At 42.3% G+C, this 21847-nt stretch overlaps 1 protein-coding gene across 1 annotated transcript in view; it reads right to left on the bottom strand.

The window, feature by feature from the left end:
• PLEKHA8 (pleckstrin homology domain containing A8) overlaps window positions 1–21847 on the bottom strand; it is a 105598-nt gene that overhangs the window by 22227 nt on the left and 61524 nt on the right. Inside the window, exons 4-9 of the mRNA XM_082259470.1 lie at window positions 16135–16259; window positions 8215–8373; window positions 6462–6502; window positions 4979–5139; window positions 1638–1833; window positions 545–630 (exon numbers count right to left, since the gene is read on the bottom strand). Coding sequence (XP_082115596.1) covers window positions 545–630; window positions 1638–1833; window positions 4979–5139; window positions 6462–6502; window positions 8215–8373; window positions 16135–16259 — 768 coding nt within the window. The remainder of the gene's footprint in view (window positions 1–544; window positions 631–1637; window positions 1834–4978; window positions 5140–6461; window positions 6503–8214; window positions 8374–16134; window positions 16260–21847) is intronic.

Genomic DNA, 21847 nt, shown 5'->3' with positions numbered 1-21847 from the left:
GCATAATAGAAAATGTATGTTCTTGGAAGAAATCAACTAAGGTAAAGGTAAGGTAAATACATGTTCCTACATCTTGAAAGGAGGGAACCCATAAGAAACTGTGCCACTCCAAGTGACAAAGTGTGTTCTCCTGGTAACCAACCACTAAAAGGTGCTGGCATCCAAGGGGCCAGTTTTGCCTGGTAATACTAACAAAGAAAAATGTGGAGCCGCACAAAATCAATCTGCCGGGAGTAAAGTATGAAAATCGGTTTTTGCTAGTCTCCTACCACGTCTTGCCCATGGACACGTTTCATCTTCCACACGCTTGAACATAGAGTCTAGGATAAAGCCAGTGGGAGGGTGAAATGCATGAAGTGCACCTAAATTTGTGACTCTTAGGAGAACACGTGAGCTTCAAATATACTGGGTCTAGACAGATGACTTAAACAACAAATTTCAGGAATGTTGAAAATTTCACCTTAGGGTGGATCACCATTTTAAAGAAAAAAAATACATACAGTAAAAATGGAATCCATAAGCAATATGGATGATGAATACATACCTAGAACAGGGACTATTGCGTAACAAGAATTCAGGAAGTATTCTGTTGGAATGCCATCTTCACCTTCATACACAAGATCATTGAATCTTGAAAACATAACACAGACTGTAATCATTACAACACAATATGACAAATGTAAAATACAGAAAAGTCTTTGAGAATATAGAAAATCATCAGTAAAAACTTGTATAATATCAGGGACATTAGACTGTGAACTGCTTTGGGGACACAGACTGAATTAAATAAGTTGTGTTCTTTGTAAAGAACTGCATTGCATGATTGAAGTTATATAAATAAGGGAAATAACAATGATATGACATGAATGAAAACATCTTCAGCCCAAGATATGGCTGGCATTATTTAAGCAGGGACAGACCAAATTGTGAACAGTGTGTTTACTTTCCCGCTTGACAAAAGTTGACTGTTTTTTTCGACTTCTGCAAAAGGGGCATGTTGGAAAACTTTAATCGAATTAGCTGCAGCCGGTGATCAGTGTGCCCGCAAGCAGAACGAATAAAAAAATAAAAAAAACAGTATATGGCCAGACTAAAACATGTGTCACAATAACGGCTGGATAATATGACAAATTATTTTGCAGGCAAAACGAGCTTTCTGATCAGGTCCGCCTGTCAGTTTTTTTCAGGGTACCCCAATGGAGCAGTGGATATCAGCGGTGACATGTCCACTGACACCCGCTGCTCTCCGATCCAATGTGGTCTGTGAAATCCAGACGGATGGAAAATAAGGTTTTTAGGATCGGATCGTATGAAAACAGACAGGCAGACAATTTTCATCAGATCTCCCATAGAAGAGAGTGGGGATCTGACAGGTCCATCTCTGCAAAGTAAGCGGAGACAGAGCTGTCATCCACCTGCTCAGCTGGGATTGGCAGATCGATCCCCGCTGAGCAAAACGGAGTCCGCCGGGCGGAAAGCCCCTGTGGAAGGACCCTAAAGATAAGTAATAAGTATCTGAACTGTTTACTTAGAGGTTTATCTTGTGTCTAACATTAAAATAAAATCTGTTTGTTTTTAAAAAAGGACTACTATCTGTGCTCTGCTCAGTAATATAGAGATCTAAACAAACATAATACCTGTGAGTCATCGTGCTGAAAAATGTTTCAGGCAGCTCCCCCTCTGTACCTCCACCTTCATCCGATGAACCTCCTCCTTCATCCTGCTGCAATGTATTGCCTACTGCAGGTAGACTGGCATGTGTGTCTGTCTCATCCTGTAGATCGCAGACACCCGAGCTCTCCGAGGAAACATTATCCAGTGAACTTTCAGCACCTGCAGAAATGGATTTCACACCATGCTCCTTACTATTAAATGGTCCATAATTGAAAAACAAATAAACACAATAAAAAGGTGTAATGAAGGTTCTGTGATCTTTGTAGATCAGGGATCTCCAAACTTTCTAAACAGTGTACTGTCCTCCATACTTTAGGAGGGCTGGACTGTGGCAAGTGGGAGAAAAAAAAGGTCCCGACATCAGTGGGAAAAAAATAATACCCATGGTTTGTTTCAGTCAGAATAAATTGTGCCCCATTATTTGTGTAGGTGGGTCCCATCGTCGGGGCACAATTCCACTCAATGACACCCTCATTGAGGTCATAGGGCCCCATTGTTGGTGTCATTGGCATGTTTTTTGCACCATTGTAAGTGGGGGGAATTGTGCCCCATCGTTGGTGTCATTGGGAGGAATATTTTCCTCTTAATTGCTGTCATTGTTGGTATCAGTGGATAAAATAGTGTCCCAAGGAGGGCCGGTTAAAAGCAAGCAAAGGGCCACATCTGGCCCTTGGGCTGTAGTTTGGAGACCACTGTTGTAGATTAAGATCTTAGCAGCTACAGTGGGTATAAAAAATAATCACCCCCCTTTAAAATAATCATCAGGTTTCTTTGCAGCCTGAACTGAAGACAAACACAGTTTTTGTTTTATCCAGATGTATTTACTCGAAGTGAAAGATAGAACAGCAGCATGGTAGAAAAAAAATTCAAAAACACAAATCACTGAGTTAGAAAAAGGATCACCCCCTCCTAAAAATGATTTGTAAACTCAATCAGGTGTAGCTAATCCCCTTCTCAATGGCACACAAAGCCATTTGACTTTCAACTGTGATCAGCTGTGGTAATTTTGTTTAGCTCAGCATAAAAAAAAGCTTTCCCGCAGCATTTTAGTCCCTGATAGTGCAACTGATGCAAACAATCAACTATGGGTGGCAAGGCACTTTTAGAATATCTCCAGGATAAAGTTGTGGACAGGCACAAGTCAGGAGATGGATACAAAAAAAATGTATGGCTTTATCAATGCCTAGAAGCACAGTGAAGTCTATTATTGAGAAGTGAAGGTATTCAGTACAACAGAGACCCTCCCTAGATCAGGACATCGCTTCAAAATGGATAAAAGATCCAGGAGGAAACTTGTCAGAGCGGCTACCAAGAGGCCTACAGCAACTCTGAAGCAGTTGCAGGAATTTATGACAAAGAGTGGTCATTGTGTGCATACTACAACAATATCACAAATTCTCCACAAATGTGGCCTGTATGGGAGGGTTGCAAGAGAAAAGCCGCTCCTCAAGAAAGGCCACATGCAGTCATTAATGCGCTTTGCCAAAAACGCACCTTGAAGATTCTGAGGCCACATGAAAAAAGGTGTTAATGGTCATATGAGACTAAAATTTAATTATTTGGCCTCAACACCAAACGATATGTCTGGCGGAAATTCAATGCAGTTTACCATCCAAATATCATCATTCCTACAGTAAAGCATGGAGGTGGTAATATCCTGTTATGGGGAGTTTTCCCTGCAGCAGGCACTGGGGCACTTGGATAGAAGGATAAATGGATGGGGCAAAATACCATCAAATCCTTGAGAAAAATCTGTTGCCCTCTGCCAGAAAGTTGTCAATGGAAAGAAGGATTACCTTCCAACATGACAGTGACCCAAAGCACACAGCAGAAATGACCACACAGTGGTTGAAGGAAAAAAAGATTAATTTCATTGCATGGCCTAGTTAAAGCCCAGACTCAAACCCCATTAAGAATCTGTGGAATGACTTAAAGACTGCAGTCCAGAAACAGTCACTATCAAATTTAACTGAACCTGAACAGTTCTGCAAAGAAGAGTAGGTGATATTGCAAAGTCTAGATATGCAAAGTTAATAGAGACATATCCCAACAGACTAAAGGCTGTAATTAAAGCAAAATGTGGTTCAACAAAACGCTGACACAAGGGGGTGATCCTTTTTCCAACTCAGTGATTGTTTTTGACTTTTATTTATTTTTTCTTGACATGTTGATGTTCTATCTTTCACTTGGATGTTATACTTGGATGTTGTAGGTTGCACTGAGTACAACTGGATAAACAAAAACTGTATCTGTCTTCATTTCAGACTGCAAAGTAACAAAATGTGATTATTTTAAAGGGGGTAATTATTTTCTATACCCACTGTGAAAAATTATCTTGCCCTTGTAACAATTTGATACAAGGTCGAATTTAATGTTTTAAATGTTAGAACAATCAAATTCTACCCTTTTTGACATCCCCCAGATCAAAGTGCCCATTACAAAAAATAAAAACCAAACATTAGGAGAAAATAGTATGATTACCCTACACCTAAGCTCCACTCATGGTTCCTAAGCTAGGGTGCAAGATCCTGGTAAAGCAGAGAATCTCACACAAAAAACGTCCTGCACTATGCTGGGATGTCTTCTTGCTAAATGTAGGGACCTCATCTTTCCCAGGATCTCGCCAGAAGTAGCCAATGCACAAAACCCTCCATGTAACATTAACTACCTTCTGGTTTTCTTCTATGCTCCAATGATGGAGAAAAGTGATCCTAATACAAACTCGTGTTAAGCCTATACCAACATTATCAGCTCAACAGGAAAAGAACATCTGTTAAAGTGGAACTACAGAAACAAACTCTTTTTCCTGGGTTACGGGTAAAAGGGTTAGAAATCTGACCGTGGTCTTGACCCTTCTCCAGAAAACTACAAAGTGTTTTTTATCTGTATCCCTCCTGGGAAAATTTTCCTCACTCCTGTGCTAGCAACACAAAAAGGAAATGAAGGAAAATCCCCACAAACACAAGTTAAAAACTTGAAACAGGTAGAATTTTACACCCCTCCTCATTCCATTCAAAACACATTTTCTTAGCAAGCCATGTGCTAAAGAGGCACCCGTGCGGGCGTGCTCCTAAGCCAGGATGTGTGGTTCCATAGACACACACAGCACTGGTAAACCATGCCCTGCTCCCTCCTTATGGGGTTTGATGGATAGCAGAGACATAATTTTTCCAGGTTAAGCAGGAGCCTCCCAAAGATGCAGAAGCACTCTAGTGAGCAGCTCTTAAGTGAATGAGATTTCTAATTTGTTCACTAGTCTTTACTCATACCTGCAGACATTCAAACATTACATGCTATAGTTTACCTGCACTGTCTTTATGGGTCTCAGGATCCTGGTAAGCCAGTGGAATCGATTCTGACATTTCCATACCGAGTATGCGGATGTTTTCACTTGGTGAATGGTCATGATGGTTGGGTTCCTTTTTTAAGGACCCATTCTCCAGGTTGTTGTTTAGTTCCATCTTCCTAGAAGAAATGTTCAACCTTAAAGCTGATCTCCAGGCAAACAGCCAAATACACAGATAAAATACATATATGGGAGCTGTTTAAAAAAAAAAAAATAAAACAGATTCCCACATCATCACAAGCAAGGCGAATAGAGAATCCTCCCTGCTGTGCCATTGTATTCTGACAGCAGGGACTCTCTGCTGCCAGAATACACGGATTACTGGCTAGTCCATTGGCTGCAGCAAGATAATCGACAAAAGCCCATTCTACAGCATTCGATCGTTTGATCGACTCCTGTCAAACGGGAGCGGCCACACATTCCCTGCTAAAGTGGCCGAATTTTGATCCATCTATGGCCAATTTTAGTACTTCTGTCCATCCAGTTCTAAGGTCTTCACAGCTCTGCCACAAAGCACAGTGCTGTCTGGCAGGGGAGGAGACACATTTTTTCTCTGCTGCAGTTTAGCAACACTTTCAAGTCTCCTTCCCACCCACACCCTGTGACTAAACAGTAAAAGGTAAAGAAGCAGACCTAGGAGAATATCTCCCGGTCAGGCAGCATGCTCCTTGTACTGCAGCAAACCTGGTTGGATTGTTGTGCTGTTTCTCCCTCCCCAGAGTGCTGCTGTACAGTAACTGCATTAGGCTGATACCAAGTCAAATTCATATACTGGAAAAAAATGATGAATGTATTATTGAGTACAGAGCTGCATTCATTTGTGTATTTATATCTTCCTGATGTTCAGCTTAAAGTCCCAAGACTAAACTCAAAAGAGAAAAGAAAAAGGAGCAGTTCAACAAATCTGCACGCTGCTCGGCTTGGTTCACATCTATGTATGTGCATTTAATGCATTTTTGAGGCCAATTTTCCAGCACGTTCTGTGGTTTTTCATGTGCAATTTTTATGCGTTTTGCATTTTTGGGATGTCTTCATGTTGCTAGGAGGAGATGTCTGTTGTCATGCAGGAGGACCCACCATAATGCATTTTTATGCAATTCCTATGAAGTCTAGGGAGCCAAAAACGCAAAATCCCTGCACCTTTCCAAAAAAGTCACCGAAGGAAACTTCATAGATGTTAATGTGACCCATAGGAACAAATGTTAAATGGACTGTATTGCATTTCTGCAAATGCACTGCAAAGCACATACATGTGAACCTAGCCTTAGTTAACTTTTAGATTACAAAACAATGATAATCCATTAATCCATGAGTAAAATGCCGCTATTTCTACACGCTGAAATGCACACATAGATCTTGGATTCTGAGTTTGGCACCACAACTTAGATTATAGGGTTACCAATGCGTTGTCCTTTAAAAGAATTACCTCCCATTCACCTACCTTTGTGCCGAAATATGGCCCGTCAAAGTAGAACGTCGCACCTAAAAGAAAAAACATACAAGAGGTAACAATATACACCCAAATACTGTGGAAACACACACAAGTGTTGGGATAAAGGGTTGCTACTAATTTGCCAGCTACTGTACTCATAACCCAAGGACTTGGCTAGCAACCGCAGGGATCAGTATGGCTCATGGCAAATCTCTGCATGCTTTCAGTACAGGGTATAGTTATTGAAGTGATCTGGCAGTCTTCATTGGCATTTACGCAGCCATACCTTTGTAGGATGTAAATAGTGAGGGTGCAGAGGGGACAAATAAACACTGGTTTATGAGGTTTGGCTAATCCCAGCAAAACTGCTGCAACACTTTATTTACCAGCTGTGCAATCACATTCTGTACAGAACTAAGCTGGCCATAGATGGATCCAAAATTTAGATCCACCTATGGCTGTTCCTGCTTGAGAGAAGTTCGATAGAACAATAGGATTCTTAAGTCCCCACTCTCATAATACAATAACAGTGAGGGGAGGATTCCTCCATCTACCTTGCTTGTATGGATGAGGAAATCTGTTGTCTTTTTTTTTTTTGATCAGCCGATCAATCTATAGTCAGCCTGACATGGGAATTCCATCTTTTCCTATCTGTCTTGTTTATGACAGAAAAGGTAGCGGTTTGCACAGTTTTGCCAAAATATGGTCCCTTGAATCTCCCTAATGAAGATTCAAAGAACTGTATTTTTGTAAGATATGAGGAGAAACCACCTCAGGCCTCTTTCACACGGCCGTTCAGTTTTTTTTTTCTCCGCTCCGGTGCTTTTTTTTTTTCACGGAAAGGATGACACTTGTGTCATCCGCTCCATATGTCCGCATATCATCCCATCCGTTTGCGGATGATATACGGACATAATGTATGTCTATGGGGATTGCGGATGTCAGCGGATGACACCGCTGACATCCGATTTTGCATCCGTTCCGTTTTTTGAACGGAATAAAAATAGGGTTCTGTTCCGTTCCAAAAAACAGAACAGAACTGAAAGGATGAAAATCGGATGTCATTGACATTCATTATGTCCGTATATCATCCGCAAAAAAATAGGATGATTTGCAGACATGCGGAACGCCCGTGTGAAAGGGCCCTAAATTAAATTGATTCAAACCCCTGTGGTATTTATGACTCCTCTCTGACATCAGTCAAATTATCAGAAGCACGTGCTTGGGTTGGTTTTCTAGTGAGGGCTTTTTGGGGCACCATCGCTTCATTGTGGATACATTGAGATGCGTTTTGTAACACTTTGCAAAGCTCAATGTACTCATTGTATTATTTCTTTGTTCAATTCAGTTTATGCTTTTTATTTTTACATGTTTTTATGGCGTATGTTACTTTTCTTTTCCTGTATTTGAAAATGGAAAATGTGTCAATTAAAAACTACCTGATTGATATATAAAAAAAAAAAAAAAAAAATCTTAAGAAGCATAAACGGTTCTTGATGCCCTACAGCTGCCAATCAGAGCCTGTATCCAAAAACAACAAATGGATAATGATTCTCTACTGTCAGCATAAAGGAAAGCCATGAAAGAATGTACATGCAAAAATAGATTTTAGGACATGTATGCTCTGTTTATTTTACAGGGACGGAGATACAGTATTGTGGAAGCAGAAGTGTGCAGTGGCATTATTTTGGAATAATTTCTCCCTATATAGACTTCCTGATTACACACATTGCCCATGACTAGGTGCTGGCATACTTTGTACCTTGTTTGGCCGAAGAACGGAAAGGTGTGGAGATCCAGGGGGTGTGGAATATACCAAAGCAGATGTGAAGGTGTTATTTGCAATCTGCATACAATCCTCAAGCGTTTTCAGGAACGTATTACATGTGGACTTCAAAAGGGCTCCCATATTAATTTTATCCTGCCAGAGTGACAAACACAAAAATGATCAATCATGCAAGAGATTTCCTAATCTTTTTGCAAAGCATTTCTCAGTAGCAGTTTTGTAACTACTTTGAAGGACTTTCACAATTACAGGTGTGGAGAAACATAAGATACTGATGACAGACATCATATAAATAAGAACTAATATTAGTAGTCAAAGTAAACGGACTAATTACAATGGATCAAGAATGAATGCCTGTGCTCCAGTCCTCTCTTTCAAACAGATGCCAACACAAGGAAATATACAGTCCACAATAAAAATGCTATTACTATGATTGTGATTCCTACAAATATTGGCACTGTAACGTTTGCAAAAGACACAGACCTCCACCTTAAAGCGGTTGTAAACCCGAAAAAAAAAAAAAAAAAAAACCTGCAAGACAAAGGCATAATGAGCTAGTATGCATCGCATACTAGCTCATTATGTATTACTTACCTTAGAACGAAGCCCCGACACGGACCCCTGGACACCGCTGCGGGCGCTGCCATGATCCCTCGGCGTCTCTTCCGGGTTCGGCGGCTCCGGCGCTGTGATTGGCCGGAGCCGCGATGACTTCTCTCCAGCACATGCGCGCGGGAGTGATTTTCCGGCAAGCTCCCGGCAAGGAAAACTGAAGGTCCCCCCCAGACCTTCAGAGCGCATGTGCCGCTCGAGTGAGCGGCTGCATGCACTGCAAATATCTCCTAAACCGTGTCGGTTTAGGAGATATTAATTGTACCTACAGGTAAGCCTTATTATAGGCTTACCTGTAGGTAAAAGTGTCAAAAAGCGGGATACTACCGCTTTAAGCTGGCAAAACATACACTATATTACCAAAAGTATTGGGACATCTACAGTATCTCACAAAAGTAAGTACACCCCCTCACATTTTTGTAAATATTTTATTATATCTTTTCATTTGACAACACTGAAGAAATGAATCTTTGTTATACAAGCTGCACACTCAGTACTTTACATTGTAGCAGTGTAAATTTGCTGCCTCCTCAAAATAACTGAACACACAGCCATTAATGTCTAAACCGCTGGCAACAAAAGTGAGTACACCCCTAAGTAAAAGTGTCTAAATTGGACCCAAAATGTCAATATTTTGTGTGGCCACCATTATTTTTTAGCACTGCCTTAACCCTCTTGGGCATGGAGTTCACCAGAGCTTCACAGGCTGCCACTGGAGTCCTCTTCCACTCCTTCATGACGACATCACGGAGCTGGTGGATGTTAGGATCCTTGCGCTGTTCCACCTTCCATTTGAGGATGCCCCACAAATGCTCAAAAGGGTTTAGGTCTGGAGACCTGCTTGGCCAGTCCATCACTTTTACCCTCAGCTTCTTTAGCAAGGCAGTGGTCATCTTGGAGGTGTGTTTGGGGTCGTTATCATGTTAGAATACTGACCTGCGGCCCAGTCTCTGAAGGGAGGGGATCCCCAACATATACATATACACCATGCTTGATTGTAGGCAAGACACACTTGTCTTTATACTCCTCACCTGGTTGCCGCCACACACGCTTGACACCATCTGAATCAAATATGTTTACTTTGGTCTCATCAGACCACAGGACATGGTTCCAGTAATCCATGTCCTTAGTCTGCTTGTCTTCAGCAAACTGCGGACTTTCTTGTGCATCATCTTTAGAAGAGGCTTCCTTCTGGGACGACAGCCATGCAGACCAATTTGATGCAGTGTGAGGCATATAGTCTGAGGACTGACAGGCTGACCTCCCACCCCCTTCAACCTCTGCAGCATTGCTGGTAGCACTCATATGCCTATTTCCCAAAGATAACTTCTGGATATGACGCCGAGCATGTGCACTCAACTTCTTTGGTCGACCATGGCGAGGCCTGTTCTGAGTGGAATCTGTCCTGTTAAACCACTGTATGGTCTTGGCCACCGTGCTGAAGCTCAGTTTAAAGGGTTTGGCAATCTTCTTATAGCCTAGGCAACAATTATTTTTTTTCAGAAGGAAAGGGGAGCGAAAAATGGCTAATTGGGCCCAATTTGGTCATGTTCACTTAGGGGTGTACTCACTTTTGTTGCCAGCAGTTTAGACATTAATGGCTGTGTGTTGAGGTATTTTGAGGGGACAGTAAATTTACACTGTTATACAAGCTGTACACTTACTACTTTGCTACAATGTAAAGTGTAATTTCTTCAGTGTTGTCACATGAAAAGATATAATAAAATGTTTATTAAAATGTGAAGGGTGTACTCCCTTTTGTGAGATACTGTATATTTAAACGCACATGAACTTTAATGGCATCTAAATCTTAGCCCATAGGGTTCAATATGGAGTTGGCCCACCCTTTGCAGCTATAACAGCTATTAGAGTTGAGACTGCGAACCAGGCCTTCTCGTTCACATCATTGCCTGACCTCACAGATGCGCTTCTGGAAGAATGGTCTAACATTCCCATAGACACACTCCTAAACCTTGTTGACAGCTGACAGAAGAGTTGAAGCTGTTATAGCTACAAAGGGTGGGCCAATTAAACATTCAATCCTACGGACTAAGACTGGGATGCCATTAAAGTTCATGTGTGTGTAAATACTTTTGGTAATATAGCGTAGATCGAAATTCAGCTGGTTTAGCAGGGACCGGCCGAATTTAGATCCATGTATGGGCACCCTGGCTGTACAGGAGTTGATCTACTAGTTTGTTGGTTTTTTTCCCGGCTGTAGCCAACAGCACTGATTACTTTCTCTGACAGCGGGGAAAGGCTCCTGGCTGTCAGAACACCATAGCACAGTAGGAGGATTTGATCTTTTTTTTTTCCTTCAACCCAATGGTTGGAAAAAAAAAAAAAAAAAAAATGATGAATGTATGGGCTGCCTTCTTCTTACAGATTTAACTCCCCAGACCCTATGACCTATACAGAAAATGAGATCGATATGCACTTATTATTCAAAACAGACCAGCCTGGGATGTCCTATGTCTTCTTTTAATGGAAGGATTCAGCAACTTCAGTACAACCAGCCTGTTATTCTTTGTTTTACGCTCAATCACTGCCAATGGCTGTAGCTGCTGGCAGTGACCATTGTATTTTGAAGGTGGGAAAACCTCCTGCTATCAGTAAACAATAGCGCAGTGGGAGGGATTCCACCATCAACACTCACTGTGTTGATGTGAGAATTGAGCAATTTTCTTGCTTAGGGTAAAGGTGATGGTTTGGCATAATTGCAAAAAGTTGCTTAATGTAGGGCGGCCTACCTAAGAGACCACTAAGACAGACCACAGCCATAAAGATAACATCAGCTCCTTGATCAAGCAAGACAACAGGAAGTATTTTTGAATGTTACTTGCACTATCAAGACCTTCCTTTTTTATTAAAACGGCTGCTGTTTTCAGTGCCTTCCAGGCTTTACTGTGGTTTTGCAATCTAGACCGAGGAAGGTCACATTGTCTATGTTCGTTTATATTTCATTCAGAGCATCCTGCACTACTAAATATGCACTATGCAGAACCTAGCAACTGAAGACACAGGTTGGCTCATATTGTGTTTAAAGCCCAAAACTCATAAATCCTCCCTTATAATAGTGCAGAAAACTGTCGGAAGTAGCACGTGCCACATTAACTAAGCAGATAGACCTATTTCATGTCTATCTGAACAACCTAAGCCAGTTTATAATTCAGAGTGAAACAGGGTCAGCACCTAATTAACAGAGGGAATGTAGCAGTTTTCCATACAGAAAACTACCACAGATCCCCCCTCAAATCTGACTAGTCATATGGGATGTGAGCTGTCTCTACCCGTGCAGTGATCACACTACACGAGCAGAGCTGGCAGAGTTTTAACAAACGGAGATGAGCAAGGGAAGGGCAGAGAGATTGGGGGATTCAGCTCCTGTTATTCTGTTCTCTGTTTTTCAAAGCTACAGCAGAACAGAGATCTGATCACTCCAAATAACAATTGGTAATTAGGAACAGCATCTGTTCCGGTTTTTTGTTTAGAAGAGCGGTTCAAGCATTATGCTTACACTACTCTTTGTTATTTACCCCATGTCTGTATACCCAACAATTTCCCCAACTGTCCCATCGTGTCAACAATTCAAATAATGCAGTTCATATTAGTAAACTGATTTAAATTAAGCAATCTCTGTGTGACTTCATGCTCATTAGATGTGTAAAATGCTGCAGGTGTTGAGCCAGACAAACCACAATGATTAATACTGAAAGTAGACAGCAGTTGCAGGTGGCTCTCTAGCCATATCTACAAAAGCCAAGCAAAGTTCATATACATTATATATATATATATATATATATATATATATATATATATACTCACAGTACCTTACAAAAGTGAGTACACCCCTCACATTTTTGTAAATATTTTGTTATATTTTTTCATGTGGCAACACTGAAGAAATTACATTTTGCTACAATGTAAAGTAGTAAGTGTACAGATTGTATAACAGTGTAAATTTGCTGTCCCCTCAAAATAACTCAACACACAGCCATTAATGCCTAAACCACTGGCAACAAAGAGTGAATGGCTGTGCCTGATCAGCCACTTGAGCGGTGCTACAAGCTTATTGCCTCGTTAAAGTGCTAGTTTTATTTCTCGGATGTGTCTCAATACTGGTTCCCATGGTTAGCGGGTGGGGGGGCGCCGCGCCCCGTCACGGAAACAGTTTGAACCCAGTCAGGGTGTCTGGGGTGGGGGAACGGGGCCTCTATTCGCCTGTCTGATTGTGGACTAGTACGACTTCTGGATACTGATCATGCCTCCCATGGCGCAGTACTATTACGAGACCACATGGGTTATAATGTTTGATACAAATGAGACACTATTTTGTGTGTATGAACACACTGCTGTGTGTTGTTTTCCTGTTTGTTACCCCTTTCTTTTTCACTGTTCTGAAAAACTTAATAAGAATTATTGAATACTAAACCACTGGCAACAAAAGCGAGTACACCCCTAAGTTTAAAAGTCCAAATTGGGCCCAATTAACCATTTTCCCTCCCCGGTGTCATGTGACTCGTTAGTGTTGCAAGGTCTCAGGTGTGAATGGGGAGCAGATGTGTTACATTTGGTGTTATCGCTCTCACTCTCTCATACTAGTCACTGGAAGTTCAACATGGCACCTCATGGCAAAGAACTCTTTGAGGATCTGGAAAAAAATAATTGTTGCTCTACATAAAGATGGCTAGGCTATAAGAAGATTGCCAAAACCTTGAAGATGAGCTGCAGCACTGTGGCCAAGACCATACAGTGGTTTAACAGGGCAGGCTGCACTCAGAACAGGCCTCGCCATGGTCGACCAAAGAAGTTGAATGCACGTGCTCAGCATCATATCCAGTGGTTGTCTTTGGGAAATAGACGTATGAGGGTCAGCCTGTCAGTGCTCAGACCATACGCCGCACACTGCTTTAAATTGGTCTGCATGGCGGTTGTCCCAAAAGGAAGCCTCTTCTAAAGATGATGCACAAGAAAGCCCGCAAACAGTTTGCTGAAGACAGGCAGACTAAGGACATGGATTACTGGAACCATGTCCTGTGGTCTGATGAGACCAAGATAAACTTGTTTGGTCCAGATGGTGTCAAGCGTGTGTTGTGGCAACCAGCTGAGGAGTACAAAGACAAGTGTGTCCCTCCTACAGTCAAGCATGGTGGTGGGAGTGTCATGGTGTGGGGCTGCATGAGTGCTGCCGACACTGGGGAGCTACAGTTCATTGAGGGAACCATGAATACCAACATGTACTGTGACATACTAAAGCAGAGCATGATCCCCTCCCATTGGAGACTTGGCTGCAGGGCAGTATTCCAACATGATAACGACCCCAAACACACCTCCAAGATGACCACTGCCTTTCTAAAGAAGCTTAGGGTAAAGGTGATGGTTTGGCCAAGCATGTCTCCAGACCTAAACCCTATTGAGCATCTGTGGGGCATCCTCAAATGGAAGGTGGAGAAGCGCAATGTCTCTTAACATCCACCGGCTCCGTGATGTGGTCATAGAGGAGTGGAAGAGGACTCCAGTGGCAACCTGTGAAGCTCTGGTGAACTCCATGCCCAAGAGGGTTAAGACAGTGCTGGAAAATAATGGTGGCCACACAAAATATTGACACTTTGGGCCCTATTTGGACATTGTCTATTAGGGGTGTACTCACTTTTGTTGCCAGCGGTTTAGACATTAATGGCTGTGTGCTGAGTTTTTTTTTTTTTTTGAGGGAACAGCAAATTTGCACTGTTATGCAAGCTGTACACTTACTACTTTACATTGTATAGTGAGTGTACAGCTTATATAACAGTGTATATTAGCTGTCCCCTCAAAATAACTCAACACACAGCCATTAATTTCGAAACCGCTGGCAACAAAAGTGAGTACACGCCCAAGGTAAAATGTCCAAATTGGGCCTAAAGTGTCAATATTTTGTGTGGGCACCATTATTTTCCAGCACTGCCCTAACCCTCTTGGGCATGGAGTTCACCAGGGCTTCACAGGTTGCCACTGGAGTCCTCTAACATCCATCAGCTCCGTGATGTCATCATGGAGGAGTGGAAGAGACCTTGCGCTACTCCACCTTCCATTTGAGGATGCCCCACAGATGCTCAATAGGGTTTAGGTCTGGAGACATGCTTGGCCAGTCCATCACCTTTACCTTCTTTAGCAAGGCAGTGGTAATCTTGGAAGTGTGTTTTGGGTAGATATCATGTTGGAATACTGCCCTGCGGCCCAGTCTCCAAAGGGAGGGGATCATGCTCTGCTTCAGTATGTCACAGTACATGTTGGCATTCATGGTTCACTCAATGAACTGTAGCTCCCCAGTGCAGGCAGCACTCATGCAGCCCCAGACTATGACACTTCCACCACCATTCTTGACTGTAGGCAAGACAAACTTGTCTTTGTACTCCTCACCTGGTTGCTGCCACACATGCTTGACACCATCTGAACCAAATAAGTTTATCTTGGTCTCATTAGACCACAGGACATGGTCCCAGTAATCCATGTCCTTAGTCTGCTTGTCTTCAGCAAACTATTTGTGGGCTTCCTTCTGGGACGACAGTCTTGCAGACCAATTTGATTCAGCGTGAGGCGTATGGTCTGAACACTGACAGGCTGACCCCCACCCCCTTCAAACTCTGCAGCACTTATCTATTTCCCAAAGACAACCTCTGGATATGACGTGGAGCACATGCACTCAACTTCTTTGGTCGACCATAGCAAGGCCCGCTCTGAGTGGAACCTGTCCTCTTGACCGCTGTATGGTCTTGGCCACCATGATGCAGCTCAGTTTCAGGGTCTTGGCAATTTTCTTATAGCCTAGGCCCTCTTTATGTAGAGCAATAATTCTTTTTTTCAGATACTCAGAGTTTTTTTGCCATGAGTTGCCATGTTGAACTTCCAGTGACCAGTATGAGAGAGTGAGAACCATAACACCAAATTTAGCACCTGCTCACCATTCACACCTGAGACCTTGTAACACTAACGAGTCACATGACATCGGGGAGGTAAAGCAGCTAATAGGGCCAATTTGTACATTTTAACTTAAGGGTGTACTCACTTTTGTTGCCAGCAGTTTGGACAATAATGGCTGTGTGTTGAGTTGTTTTGAAAGAACAGCAAATTTACACTGTTAAACAAACTGCACACTCACTATTTTACATTATAGCAAAGTGTCATTTCTTCAGTGTTGTCACATGAAAAGATATAATAAAATTTTTACAAAAATGTGAGGGGTGTACTCACTTTTGTGAGATACTGTATATACATACATATACACACACACACACACACACACACCTGAGGATCCGAGGAGTTAAGGGTAGAGGTTTCCTTTGTTTTGTTCACTTGCTGGACTAAGATATCACAATACAGCCTTAGTTCAGACATCTTTGTTTTCAGGGCTTCCGTGCTATCACTAAATTCTGTAACAAAAAAAACAAAACAATTTTAGCTGATAAAAGTACACAAATGGCTAATCAACAATGATAGTATATCAGAGCTCATATAATAATTCTCCAAAAAAATTTACATTTATTAAACTAATAATTATACTGAATATTAAATGTACATCCAAATAAAATAGGAAGATTTTTTCCCCCCTAAAAGTATTACTACAGAACAAGAAGTAACATCTGTGTACTCCTAATGCTATGCTATCCAGGAAACATGCAAAAGTCAGTGCGCAAAAATTATATCGAGTGTCATAGACGCTCTTTAGAATACTGTCAGGCCTTTGCACCACAGTTGTTGGCGCTTGTGACAGATGAATTCATGTCTCAGAAACACGTACAGGAGTCTGCTTGGAGGCCAGAGTATCTATACTGTCTCCCATTGCCGAGGAACTTTGTTGTGGGGTGGGAGAAGCCTAATGGGGAACTCTGCAAGACTAGCTCCCTATCAGGTCTGCACTGCTTGTGATTGACAGCGTACAGCAGTGGGCTGATTCCATAGCCACTATTCAGGTCAATGGCGGCTGTGGCACAGAATATTATTAAGCTGCTATTTAGATCAATAGCGGCCATGGAATCTGTCCACTGCCCTCCGCTGTTAATCACAAGCAAGTTCCTCCACTGCACCTGTCTGTTTGGCTCCTGGCGCACCTCTCAGGCTCCACCAAAAGTTAGTATGCCCCTGCATCATTGGTTGCTAGGATGCTGGCAGCCTGCATCCTTGCAACCAATGAACCAAATACAGCGGGTAAAATAAATATTTAACACATAACCTTTTTTCTACGTAAATATATTTCTAAAGGTGCTATTGACATTAAATTTTCACCACGTCGGTAACAACCCATGCAATCCATACATACAAAGAAACTAAAACAAATAAGTTCAGAAATTAAGTTACGTGTAATAAAATGGAATGACACAGGGAAAAAGTATTGAGCATGCTAACTGAAATGTATTTACTACTTCATACAAAATCCTTTGTTGGTAATGACAGCTTTAAGATGCCTCGTGTATGGAGAAACTAGTCGCATGCATTGTTCAAGTGTGATTTTGGCACATTCTTCCACACAAACGATCTTCAAAACTTGAAGGTTTCGTGGTCCAAGAACTCTGATCTTTAGTTCTTTCCATAGATTTTCCATTGGATTCAAGTTAGGTGATTGACTGGGCCATTCTAGCAGCTTTTTCTTCTTTCTTTGAAACCAATCGAGAGTTTCCTTGGCTTTTTGTTTGGGATCATTGTCTTGCTGAAATGTCCACCCTCGTTTCATCTTAATCATCCTGGTAGATGGCAGCAGTTTTTATCAAGAATGTCTCGGTACATTTTTCCATTCATCCTTCCTTTAAGGATATGAAGTTTGCCAGTACCTTAGGCTGAAAATGGGATTTTGATTTACTGTAATATCCATTTCTCTGATGTTCATTGATGGACACAGCTCCTTATCTTTTTGACCATTGGGTTATACTGCCCCCTACAGCACCCACCCCTCTGTGGAGTTTGCTTTCTTCTGACACTGCTTGTAACGAAACTGAGTGCCTATAGCTGAGAATGGTAGTATACCCCCTGGGACTCCCCCATATAGTCAAGATTTTTCCTGCCTAGTGTCCTACTCCTGTAGGGGGCAGTATGACCCAATGGTCAAGAAGATAAGGAGCTGTGTCCATCAATGAACAAAAGAGAAAACAGTCCCACACCATGATATTCGCACCTCCAAACTTTACTGTTGGTATGGTGTTTTTTGGGTGATATGCAGTGCCATTTGACCTCCAAACATAGTGTGTATTATGGCATCCAAAGAGTTCAATTTTGGTCTCATCTGATCAGACTATATTCCCCCAGTATTTCACAGGCTTGTCTAAATGTTGTGCAGCAAACTTTAAATGAGCTTTAACTTGCTTTTTCTTCAGCGATGGAGTTTTGCCTGGTGAGTGTGCATACAGGCCATGGTGGTTGAGTGCATTACATATTGTTTTCTTTAATACAATTGTACCTGCTAATTCCAGTGGTCCTTGGCGCATGGACAACTCTTCTTTTTCTCTCCTGTCAAAAATCCTGCGAGGAGCACCTGGTTGTGGCAGGTTTATGGTGAAATTATGGTCTTTCCACTTCTGGATTATGGCCACAAAAGTGCTCACTGGAACATTCAGAAGTTTAGAAATTATTCTGTAACTAATGCAATCAGTATGTTTTACAACAATAAGGTTACAAAGGTCTTGAGTTTTTACCCATCGTGAAATGTTTCTTGTGTGACACCTTGGTAATGAGACACCTTTTTTATAGGCTATCAGTTGGGACTGAACCAGCTGATATTAATTTGCAATGGCAAGCGGCAGGATTGCTTTCTAATTACTGATAGATTTCAGCTGGCATCTTGGCTTTCCATGCTATTTTCCACCTCTTTCTTTGTGTTTTCAATACTTTTTCCCTGTGTCATTCCATTTTATTACACATAACTTATTTCTGAACTTATTTGTTTTGGTTTCTCTGTATGTATGGATTTCATTGGTTGTTACCCACATGTGGTGAAAAATTAATATCAATAGCACCTTTAGAAATAGATTTACCTAGAAAATGGCGAAAATTTCAATATATTTATTTTACCCGCCTTAATTTTTTTCTTTTTATGCCCGTGGTGTGTGAAACACACTCAAAAGCTACACCCGGGTTGTGCATAAAAAAGTGCACACACGCAAATGTGGGAAACACAAAAAGTGCACAAGGCGTACACATAGCCCTCCTCCGAAGAGGGAAGGCCCTAACCCTGATCCCCCGGGGCGCAAGACTCCTGACAGGGACTTAGGTACTTCACTTGGTCCTGCCTGGCCAAAACCAGGCAGACCCCGTTCTCTGGGAGGACTGCCGAAACAGCCTAGGTGTGTACAGTACTAGGTGGGGCTCCCCCAAAGGGAGACCCCATGAGAGAGGGTGAACTAAGCCAGAAGGCCATATCCGCCCCCCCCCCCAAGACTTTCAGGGCAGGCCCGAGGACCTACGCCATACTCATCGTGCCATGAAACATAATAAACCGCCACATAAAAAAGGACAAACTGTGAACACACACAACACAAAAAAGAGTGGGGAAGGGGAAGTGGAGAAGTGCGGGTAGTGTCAAAGTGCAAGACCTTGACAGGCCCCCCGGCCAGGAATAAAAAATTCCTCTGGTGCAAGCCAAAAGGCCCGTCCCAAGAGGCAGGTGCGAAAAAAGTGTGTATGTGGTGCAGTGACCAAGGTGCCAAAAACTCAAAAGTGAACTGCGCCTCACCAATAAGAATTACGGCACCCCTGGGCTGCCACCCCAGGGGCACGTACACCACAGGCTTTTTTCGGTCCTGGCCTTCGGCCCAGACCAGTGCAGCCTATCCCTACCAGCAGACATCGGAACCTGAAACCTGAACAGCTTAGAGAGAGCCTACCTTCAACTGGGGACAAGCCTTTTGCAAGGCCAGATTCAACCCAGGAGGAAAAAGCTCTCCCATCGCCATCCCAGTTCCTCAGCCAATTACATCCAGGAGCAATACTAACCGGCCTCAAGGACAGACCAGCTTTCTTGCCCCCTTCAAACTAGTAAGAACAGCTTAACCCATTCAAATCAGAAGGCGGCGGACCCTACATGCTTTCCCGTATGACCTACTCCCCATACCCCAGTGACGTCCAGGCGCTCCGGGTTTTGTTCATACCGGTACTAGCTAAGGTCCATACCAACTGATAAGAACAGATACTACACTTGATCTTAGTTACCCGCTGTATATAACACACAAAAAAATTAACAACACATTCCCTGCCCGATAATGCAAATCTGTTTCTATACCAACTTTGAGTACCTCCAGACTCACGGCTGCAAACTGGAAGTAATTGTTTTTGAATTTGTCATAGCCAGAACTTCACATTGTACAAATGAGATGCAAATAAGATCATCATCAAAAATCTGACATGTGTTGGAACTGTGACTAAAACTGTTGCAATTTATTCATGAATTTGCTGCAGGACATTTTAAAGAAACCAATACCACCAAAAAAGTATTGTAAAACACTTTATTAAATTCTTCCAAGTGTTTTTTGCTGTGTTTTCCAAAAAGGCCTGATTTTGTGTTGTGCAAGCCCCTCTTATGATCCAATGTGTGTGAATGAGGCTCAAAGTGAGGGTGGTGTGTGATTAGTAAACACACTGGTCTGTCAGTCTAGATTCAGTGCCATTTTATAGATAATCATATTAGTAACTATAGAGATTAAGATAACATATCAATAGAAAATCTTCATGTTTAATTTCAGTGTGCTTCAAATCATAATAATCCTGTATTGTATAGGATTTCAAGTTATCGGTTACAGTCAACGCTTGAGGATGTTCTTGGATGCTCTTTGCAAGAAATAAATGCATTGAAGGTTGCCTGAACCGTTCAGCCTTTGCCTACTTACGACATCTATGCTTGAAATCATTAAACCTCCTAGTCTAAAATCTGTAATCAGTGTTATATATTAGGGATCGACTGATTATCGTCAATGCAGATATATCAGGGGGCCGATATGCACTTTCCCCGATATATCGGACTTGGCCCCTGAGGTTACCAATATTGCGGATATTTAGGGAAAGCGCTTGTACCGGAGTGATGCCTGCCGCTAAAGGCATCACCCCAGTACCGGCGTACATAGCCGACGGTCGGCTGTCTTGTAATGACAACCGATGCGGCTGAGAACGTCTCCCCCCTCCCGTCGCCTTCCGTGGCTCTCCCGGGTCTCCCATCCCACCGGGAGACCCGTGAATCCTACCTGCACGGCTGCCGAACAGAAGTCCTGATCAAAGCCGCATTCGGCTCTGATCGGGTCTGCATGAAAAAACCCGGAAGTGATGTCATGACATCACTTCCGGGTACTCGGCGGCAAATTTAAAAAAAATGTGAGCATTCAAAACAGCCAAACTTGGCGTTTTGAATGCTTTTAAGTGCAGGGGAGGGGTTTGGGGTCTTTTAGACCCCCTGATCCCTCCACCAGAGTACCTGTAAAAAAAAAAAAAATTTAATGCCCGAAAATATCGGCCGATACCGATATCCGATGACCAAAATATCGGTATTGGCACTAAAAAAACAATATTGGTCGATCACTAATATACTGTTCAAAAAAATGTAATTGAATGGAACACCTCTAGGACATTATGTTTGGATCCATCAAACGCCGCCAGGTTGCACCTCTGGTCCAGATCTGGGAGGACATACCCCAGGACACCATCCGTCGTCTCATTAGGAGCATGCCCAAACATTGTCAAGCTTGCATACGGGGGCCATACAAACTACTGAGTACCATTTTGAGTTTCTGCATTGAAATTTCAGCAAAATGGTCTAGCCTGCTGCATCATTTTTTCACTTTGATTTTTGGGGTGTCTTTGAATTCAGCCCTCTCTGTAGGTTGATAATTTTAATTTCCATCAACTGATGTGGTATCCTTTCATTCCTAACACATTACCCAGTCTGTATCAGTATAGATATCCAGCATATTTTTCCCCATTGAGATCTGATATGTTTTCAAAGTGTTCCTTTAATTTTTTTGAGCAGTGTATAACAGTCTTATCT

This window comes from Pelophylax lessonae (assembly GCF_965119305.1).
Source record: "Pelophylax lessonae genome assembly, chromosome: 5".
Classification (NCBI taxonomy): Eukaryota; Metazoa; Chordata; class Amphibia; order Anura; family Ranidae; genus Pelophylax; species Pelophylax lessonae.
This window is presented reverse-complemented; position numbering and strand designations above follow the sequence as displayed.